At 39.1% G+C, this 9395-nt stretch overlaps 1 protein-coding gene across 1 annotated transcript in view; it reads left to right on the top strand.

Annotated features, from left to right (window-relative positions):
- Positions 1–1599: 1599 nt before the first annotated feature.
- The window catches only part of LOC108579104 (forkhead box protein A2-A-like), a 20667-nt gene continuing 12871 nt past the window's right edge, over positions 1600–9395 (top strand). Inside the window, exon 1 of the mRNA XM_017942547.1 lies at positions 1600–1818. Within this exon, the coding sequence (XP_017798036.1) occupies positions 1600–1818 (219 nt within the window). The remainder of the gene's footprint in view (positions 1819–9395) is intronic.

The raw sequence follows: 9395 nt of genomic DNA on the forward strand, positions 1-9395 counted from the left end.
ATTTACATTTGCATAGATATCGCACAGCTAAAGGTAATTAATCTGAATTACTTTTTTATGAAACAAATTTGCGGCAGGAATATTCAATTGGAAATATGTACATTGATTTCGAGGTTCTGTATTATTCGAGGTGCTTTGAATTTGAATAAAATGAAAAAGTTATACTTTTTTTTAGTGTCGATGGGTGTTCACAGCAATACTGTACATATATTACTATTATTTATTTGATAAATAGTTAATTAAACTTGTGCACCGTTATTTAGTTCGTGTTTCGTCCGTTGACCGTTAATGGCCTGGCTTTATCGCGCGTGAAGGTATGCCACATATTTCCAAGGGAAATGCTCCGTTGACGAAAGTGACAAATGCAACAATTGCGATAAGGCTCGCCACGTTGCAGTTTCTCCTGGTGTGTATGATTATCCGGATTTAGGTCGATCGACGTATCATTTCGTCTTATTCGACGTCGAACAATCTCTTACAGCACCTCGTGTGAATCTGATGTACAGTCTGTTACAAAAGTCGACTCTTAGGGTACGTTTCCATTTGAGAGATCTTTTTGTTGGCAGTGGGTGTGAGTTTTATTATATTTGCTTTTTCAGCACATACATAAAACGAAACATGCAAAAGAGAACCGAACAGACGTGAATAAATAAACAATTGCCCTTCTACACCAGTGCACCCTACTTACGGTAGTTGCTGCTCTGGAGAGTACTTTCAAATTGTGCTCAACTCTTCAGAGGCACTCTCAGTACCGTGTACTATGCGGAGCTCAGGAGTTTGCCCTCGGGGCAACACAGGGGCAAGAAGGGCAACTTCGCTCGCAGCGCCTAAATCTCGCGTCACGTAATTTTAATTGGTCCGATTCGTCGATGTTATTGGCCCTTTTGGCCAATAATGACAATACGTGTGTCCTATTTTTATGGTTGTGTTAGAGAAGGTGGGTTTATGGGGATATGGCCCAATCAAAAGCGCATTCCTTCCAGGGGCAAACTCCTGAGCTCTGCTTACACGGTAAGTGATAAGTTTGACTCTGAGGAGAATCTCGCGGTAGTTTGACTCTCAAATCGAAACGTATCCTGAGGTGAACGTGTTCGAGAAATACCTTAACCCTTTCATTACAAATGGCGCCTATAGGCGTTTTGAAAATTTGCTTGCACTCTACTGTTGGAGCGTTTTGGTGCGTTTCCACCTTAATTCAATACTTAATTTTGTCCTTCACGCACTTCCACCTTAATATCGTTATATCGTGAACAATGAAACACAAATATATACACCAACCTAACATCGAAGTAACTAATTTTCTCTTGAACAAGTATCTCTGGTCAATTTTCAGTAACGCCTTCTCGGAGTTCCTGAAATCATCATCGCTTTACGATGACCACGATCCATCCGAACTAACGTCCGGAATTCTTCTCTGAACACTGGTCACAACAGGAAGTCTGACGCGCCATCCAGTGTCTCCACGTCGCGATGATGTGACGAAAAGATGTGACAGACAAAGCGGAGGGCAAGGAATCGTCGCGTTCGATGATAAGAGAGGGCGAAACTCGCGGCGTGTCTGTGTTGTGAAGATCGAAGCGAAGAACAGTGGGTTGGAAAATGCCTCGACCTTCGAGGGATACTTATGGCGATCAGAAGCCGCCCTATTCTTACATTTCGTTGACCGCGATGGCGATCTGGTCGTCGAGGGACAAGATGCTGCCTCTGGCCGAGATCTACAAGTTCATCGCTGATCGGTTCCCGTACTATCGAAAGGACACTCGCAGATGGCAGAACTCTCTGAGGCATAATCTGTCGTTCAACGACTGTTTCATCAAGGTAAGCGGTTACTTTTCATTTATTACGAGTACACCGGATTTGTTAGAAATTTCACGAGACTGATAGCGTGGAAATGTTGGACTCCGGATAGTGGAATGTGTACAACACTTTTAAAATCTTAACAAGAGGTTTGTTCAAGTTTCTAACACGTTGGGAGTCGCACGATGATATTGGAAATAATGATTGGTGTCGCTTTTGAAGTAGCTGTATTTGTAGGGTTTAGATGAAGACGTGGAAGGGATTAGAGAGGGGTTAAGGTAAAAGGTCTAGGAAAAGTGGCAAAAGTCCTATAGAGGGGTTATTTATAGGGGTGGAGAAATATGTTGAGAATGTACAATGACGTTTTGTTTGCACTGAGCCTTTGTTCCCGTGTGAGCTGAGGTTGCAAATTGATCGAGGTGTGGGACACGGTTGCAGTAGCAGGAAAAGAACTTTTATATCGTCGAACGGTGATTTTTATGTAGCAAGATAATTTTATTTCACAATTCATCTTCGAAACTTGAATGCACACATTGTTGCAGTCCCTATTCTCGAATGCAACATCGATAGAAGTACTATTTCGCTTTTATTTCACAGTTTATCTTCGAAATTTGAATGCACACATTGTTGCAGTCCCTATTCTCGAATGCAACATCGATGGAAGTACTATTTCGAATGCAAAACATTGTTGTACGCGTTACTTTTCAATGCAACATTGCTTGAAGCGTTATATTTGAACGCAAACATTGTTGGAATCTCTATTTCTGATTGCAACATTATTGGAAGCATTGTTTCGAGCGTAAACATTATTATAAGCACTACGCTTGAATGTAACATTGTTACAACCGTCATTCTCGCTTGTAACAACGTTAACTTGTATTATTTTCGAATGCACATTGTGGCAAACGTGTGATCGAGTTTGCAACATTGTTGCCGAGAATCGTTCTCGAAAAACGCACATTGTTGCACTGTGCGCCGTTTTGCAACTTTGTTGCCGCGAATCGCTCCCGAAAATTGCACATTGTTGCAAACGCGTTATCGGGTTTGCAACTTTGTTGTCCCGAACATTGCACATTGTTGCCCGACGCGCCGTTTTGCAACTTTGTTGCCGCGAATCGCTCCCGAAAAAAGCACATTGTTGCAAACGCGTTCTCGGTTTGCAACTTTGTTGTCTCGAAAATTTGCACATTGTTGCACGGCGCCTCGTTTTGCAACAATGTGCATTTTTCGGGAGCGACACACGGCAACAAAGTTGCAAAAGGAGAGATCGCGCTTTGCAACTTTGTTGCCGCGAGTCGCTCCCGAAAACAGCACATTGTTGCAAACGCGTTCTCGGCTTGCAACTTTGTTGTCTCGAAAATTTGCACATTGTTGCACGGCGCCTCGTTTTGCAACAATGTGCATTTTTCGGGAGCGACACACGGCAACAAAGTTGCAAAGCGCGATCTCTCCTTTTGCAACTTTGTTGCCGGGAATCGCTCCCGAAAATTGCACATTGTTGCAAACGCGATACCCCCTTTGCAACTTTGTTGCCAGGAATCGCTCCCGAAAATTGCACATTGTTGCAAAACGAGGCGCCGTGCAACAATGTGCAAATTTTCGAGACAACAAAGTTGCAAACCGAGAACGCGTTTGCAACAATGTGCAATTTTCGGGAGCGACTCGCAGCAACAAAGTTGCAAACCGAGAACGCGTTTGCAACAATGTGCGATTTTCGGGAGCGATTTTCGGCTACAAAGTTGCATATCCAGAACGCGTTTGCAACATTGTCGCGCGAGTCACAATGTTGCAAAACGGCGCGCCGCGCAACAATGTGCGTTTTTCGAGAACGATTCGCGGCAGCAAAGTTGCAAGCGCGATCTCCCCCTTTGCAACTTTGTGTCGCGCGCGCGATTCGCGAAAAAAGCACAATGTTGCAAAATGCGTTTTCATGTCATGCGTGGTCAGTTATCAGTAGAGAGCGTACGTTTATGCAGTTGTGACATATCAAAGTATGCAAAATATATTCAAAATATACTTAAAACACATACAAAATATATGTAACATATATTTAAAATATATTCAGAATATACTTAAAACATTTACTTAAAACGTTCCCCGGTCTTGGAGTTAAACTGTATTCTTAATTTCACGAATCGCAACTCCAGTAAGAGTAAAACTTTACCAACTTCGATGATTATCGTTACGGAGCGAAGTAATTAATGATCGCAATTAGATCGGGCAAAGTAACGATCTACACTTGGTTACGTTTGAGAACGAAGTGGAACCTTTATCGAGAGCATATTTGATTTTCATACATTGGTAAAAAATTCGTGTATTGTGCAGAGTTCTTCTGGACATTATAAAGGAAACAGAGTTTGTCTAAATAGGCGTTAGTGAGAATGCAGCGTTAGTCTAGGCGTTACAGATCTTTTTGCCGGACCCTGTATTACGATCCATGAAATAACGAGGTCGTAAAATCATGTTTAGTCGAAGCAAACTTGTTTCGGGTGTCGAGACAATCGAGTAGACAGAAATATGAGCAGTTAACCCTTGCGCGGAGATTGTAAATTTGGGTAAAACTGACTCAATATCGTATATTTATGGGAAATTAGTGCAAAAACGTTGGAGCTCAATTCGTTACATTATTATGGCTTAATATTGTAACGATTTATTAAACTCGTACAATATGATTTTAATATTATATTGAAGTTATAGGAAACATTGTCGCTTACCTTGCCGGTTCTTGATCACTTACTACATAATTCTGATCACCTTGAATTTTTAGAGATATGGGAAAACTTTGTATACAAAAGTCGCATGGTGCGAATGGGGCCACAACGTCGCAGTCATAATTTCTTTTTTGTAATTGGAGAGTCTCCGGAAATTTCAAGGTCTCCTCCACTTTTTTAAATTGCTTGTCGTAGTTTTTCATTCCTGATAGCGTAGAGCAACGAAGCTTGGAAAGGGAAGTAACCTAACCTCGACAATGAAAAGAAACGATGAAAATATTAAATTCCAAGACAGTTTTAGGATGGCTCGTATGTTGTGTTACAAATGCAGCAATGTTCGATAAGGGAAACTCTCTGAAAATTGAATTCCCTTTTAATTTTCGTAAGGGATGAGAAAAGACGAAATATGAACGACGATCTTGTGTACATTAGAAAAAAATTTGCACCTTATTGCTCTAAATACTGACACGAAAATTGCCAATTTGAAGAATATTTAAATAAGAAAGAGCAAATGTAATAGAAAATTCAAAATAGTGTATATTTAGTCTACTTAGTAAATTCAGTGTTCAAATTCCTACTTAATTTAAAGTCTGAAATTTAATTTGGATATCTGGTGTCTCGAAACTGTGAGCTTAGCTCTAAGGGTGAAATACTGCACAATAATTGATTCTATCATACTTGGTTGTTCGTTTGCGATTTCACACGAAGAGGATTTAAGTGAAAATTTGAAAATTTCCTTCGGACTAACAATAAGCTAACAATTTCAACGAGTTTGTATTTAAAGCAATTTTTCGTGTTCCAAAGTAATTATCTGTTTCATTTTTGTAGAATGAGAGATCTTCGTTCTGGGCATCGATGTGGAGTTAGATTAAATTAAGATTGTTCGGTAACATGAACCAAGTTGTTTTTCTACATACACGGGAGAATATCATGCAAGAGCGAGTAAACAAAATCAATGATCTTGAAATTTACACAGCTTTCACCTTAGATTTCTCCAAGCGTCATTTAACCATCGTCAATACCGCTTTGATGATTCCTTTTCCCATTGAAAACGAGTTTACTTCCCCCATTTTGCATGCGTAAGTACACAAAGAAGTTAACAATTTAAACGAAGAAAGTAAGAAATTATAAAAAAAAAAAAATACTGAACCTGCAAGGTAGAAATTGGAACATTCTAAAATTAATAACCGATATTATAAAAAGGAATGGAGAAGTTATCGTTTACTTTTAATTGCTACTTTGTGAGAATAGTTTCGTCTAAAAATGTTTTATAGGAAAATCTGTATGTACAAGGTGGGCCACCTAATTGTCTTCTTTAGTAAATAGCTATGGTGGCATTAGAAAATTTTTATACGCAATTCGAATGGTTTCAAGGGGTGAATGCGAAGGGAGAAAAATTTGTCTACTAAACTTTTCATCTACAGAATAAACCGCGATAATTTGTCGGGAAAAAGCTTGAACACCCGTTATATAGAATACAGTAGTGCACGCATATTCGTCCGCATTTTTGCACACTTAAGCGTCCGTCCCCGCCGATTCTTGGAAATGGGACTTCGGAGTGGAGTTCGACTCCTGAATGTGAACAACTGACACTTGGTATATCGGTATTCCACTCGGACACGTCTCCTCTCTTTTCTTTAGTTAACACGTTCCGTGCCGGACCGATTTTCGGTGACTTTCAGTTCACGCCGCGCGGATCGTATGCGCCCCACGTCTTCCAATATTTACAAGATTGCAAAAATCATTGGACCGATTTTCGGTGACTTTCCGTTCACGCCGCGCGGATCGTATGCGCCCCACGTCTTCCAATATTTACAAGATTGCAAAAATCATTGTTATCGTGAAAAAGGTAACGTTCAAGATACGCGATAGAACAAAGGAAAAATGTTTGTTTCAACAAATTATCGCCGTAGTTGCACAGTTTAAGTTAGCGGAAGTAAAAAGGCCGAAATATCAAATGGCCTGAACGGAAAGTCCAGAGTGGGGCGTATGCGACCCACGCGGCACGGAACGTGTCAAATCCGCAGAAGTCACCTCCCCACTTATGTATGCACTACTGTATATCGAAGCAACCAGTATATATTTCACTATTATCAGATTTTAATCTTACGCTGTACAACAATAGATTCGAATTTTTCGAAAATTCTTTTAACAATGATTCTTGTAACAACCATCAACGAAGACGGCGACAAAAATTTCCATTCCGCGAGAGGAAGTGAGACTCTATCCTCGTCGACAATCAAATAATCGCGAAGCGATAGAAGCTTCCAGAACAAACTAGCTCGCGATCCGCGATTTCGCGCGGGAAACCACTTAGCGACGCGTCTTGTTGATAAACAATTGTCAAATATAAATATCAGGGCCGCGGACGCGGCCAAGCATTCTTGCTGTACTCTACTGGGAGAGAACGAGGTATTACCATCGGTCGCCCTTCCGAGTGGGAGAGTACGAAGCCTAGCTTTCGGACGCCCTTACAGCACAGGACACCTGGGTCACTCTCTGGAGGAGAGAACGGCTGGACTATCCGCCGGTCGCCTCTGAGAGAGGAGAGTACAGGGAGGTCACCCGGACGCGTACGCGTATCACTTGAATATTGTGATAGGAGAGTACGAGAGCTGTACCTGGGTCGCTCCTGGAATGGAAAGAACGGCTGGACTATCCGCCGGGCGCCTTCCAGAGAGTAGAGTACAGGAGGCTCACCGGACGCCTTCCCACAGTAATTGTTATAAATCGTTTTATCCGTTTCGTTAATATTGTAACGGGAGAGTACGGCTGCGTAAAGCCGGACGCCCGAAAGCAGAAGCAACAGCTCGAACACTGCATTGATTTGTTCGAAATTATTCTGTACCAAACATTTAACATGTATCGACGAAAGATAAATAAACTTTTGTGTGTTTTTCCCAGATACCAAAGAAAATCCTTTCATTCCGAAAATCCTACTACATTCTTAATTTCTTTGGTAGGTATATCTATGTATCAAGTGGTCTCTTTTAACATTCTTCTTCGCTGATCTACTTCTGTATTACATCGCAATAACCGCGAGTCTACTATTGTTCCCTTCATTTCGTATTATTGCCATAACTTTTTAACGAAGCTCTGAAAGACTTACGTTTGTATAACATTTTTTTTCACTGACAACGTTTGGCCATTAAAACCTGGGACACCCTCTATATCAAGTGGTCTCTTTTAACATTCTTCTTCGCCATATTACAATAATTAATCATGGAAGTAATATTTCTGAACAGTTGATTAAAAGTTCCTTACTTTTTAGTTTCCATCTTAACCTCGAAATTTTTTAATCTGAAAAAGACAGAGAGTTACGCAAGTAGGATCGGATCAGAGGAATACGTAGACAGAGTGATCGAACCCTGACGTATAATTCTGATTAATGAAGTTTCTTATGCTAACAGATCTTTCATCTGATAAAAGATCGCGATTCATTGTGAAATCAATAGGTTCGATTTATCTGTGTTGAAAAAAAAAAAACTTGAAGCATGTCAACGATACGGAGTAGGAATAGAATAGAATACAACTTATATAAAACTCGGGAGTTTTTGCACTAATGAACAGTCGGTACGTGATCTATTAGCCTTCGAAAAGTGTACAGAGAAAGGGTTTATTTGGTGAAACAACGCTTGCGATAAGCGTCGAAAACGAAGAAACTATAGAAGTTCATTTTTGATGCGTAACGTAAGTGGATAATCCGAAAGAAAAAAGTTCGAAATTTAATAGATTGTTGAGTGCTTCTGCGCAATATCTGAATCGTTTAATATTGAAAGGGCACATGTAATAGCTTTTCAGTAAATGTTGATTTTTGGCAAGTATTGAAATTTTTTAATTTTGCGTTGGAAGGTCACGTGCGACAGTATAAAAGTATGTTACATAATAATATGCCATTGTGCATTTGTGATAAGCACTTTCAAGTTCCGTGGCTTTTAATCAAGCAGGAAATTTGATTAATGTAAAAAAGTAATTGTAGATGTTCAAAAAGTAATGCATATTTCATTGAATTTTATAGCACGAGCATACATTAATCAGTTATATTTTATGGTGACAGAAATGTTTAATTGAAAAATTTGGAAGTGCTTTTTCAGTATTATTTTCTGTAATAACGTCTTCTTTTTAAATATTCTTTATTCTTACGTAATAAATTACTGATTACTATCATTACCAACGTTGCTTTTTTCGCAATGCCTTTACCCACAACCGGTAAGTCTAATTGGAGGCATTATTGGAAGGATATGCGTACACTCCCGTTCATAAGTACGTATTAGGACACTTACTGAAGTATGAGTATATAGAATTCTAGTGAATTCTACCGAAACCTATTGAAATCAATCAAGATCTACTAAAATTTGCTGAAATCAATCAAAATATACTAAAATCTGCTGAATTCCATAAAAATCTACCGTGTTTTATTAATATCTATTGCAATCTTTTGAAACCTACTGAGATCTATTGAGTTTTACTAAAATCTATTGAAATCTACTGCATTCTACGGAAATCTAGTTAAATATACTGAAATCTATCAAATTTTACTAAAATCTACTGAAATCTGCTGAATTCTATTGAAATCTACTGTATTCAACTGAATTTTACTGAAATCTATCAAATTTTACTAAAATCTACTGAAATCTGCTGAATTCTATTGAAATCTACTGTATTCAACTGAATTTTACTGAAATCTATCAAATTTTACTAAAATCTACTGAAATCTGCTGAATTCTATTAAAATCTACTGTATTCAATTGAAATCTATTGCAACCTTTTGAAACCTACAGAAATCTATTGAATTCTACTGAAATCTACTAAATTTTACTGAATTCTACTGAAATCTAGCTAAATATACTGAAACCTATCAAATTTTACTAAAATCTACTGAAATCT

Source organism: Habropoda laboriosa, unplaced genomic scaffold (genome assembly GCF_001263275.1).
Source record: "Habropoda laboriosa isolate 0110345459 unplaced genomic scaffold, ASM126327v1 scaffold42, whole genome shotgun sequence".
NCBI classification, from domain to species: Eukaryota; Metazoa; Arthropoda; class Insecta; order Hymenoptera; family Apidae; genus Habropoda; species Habropoda laboriosa.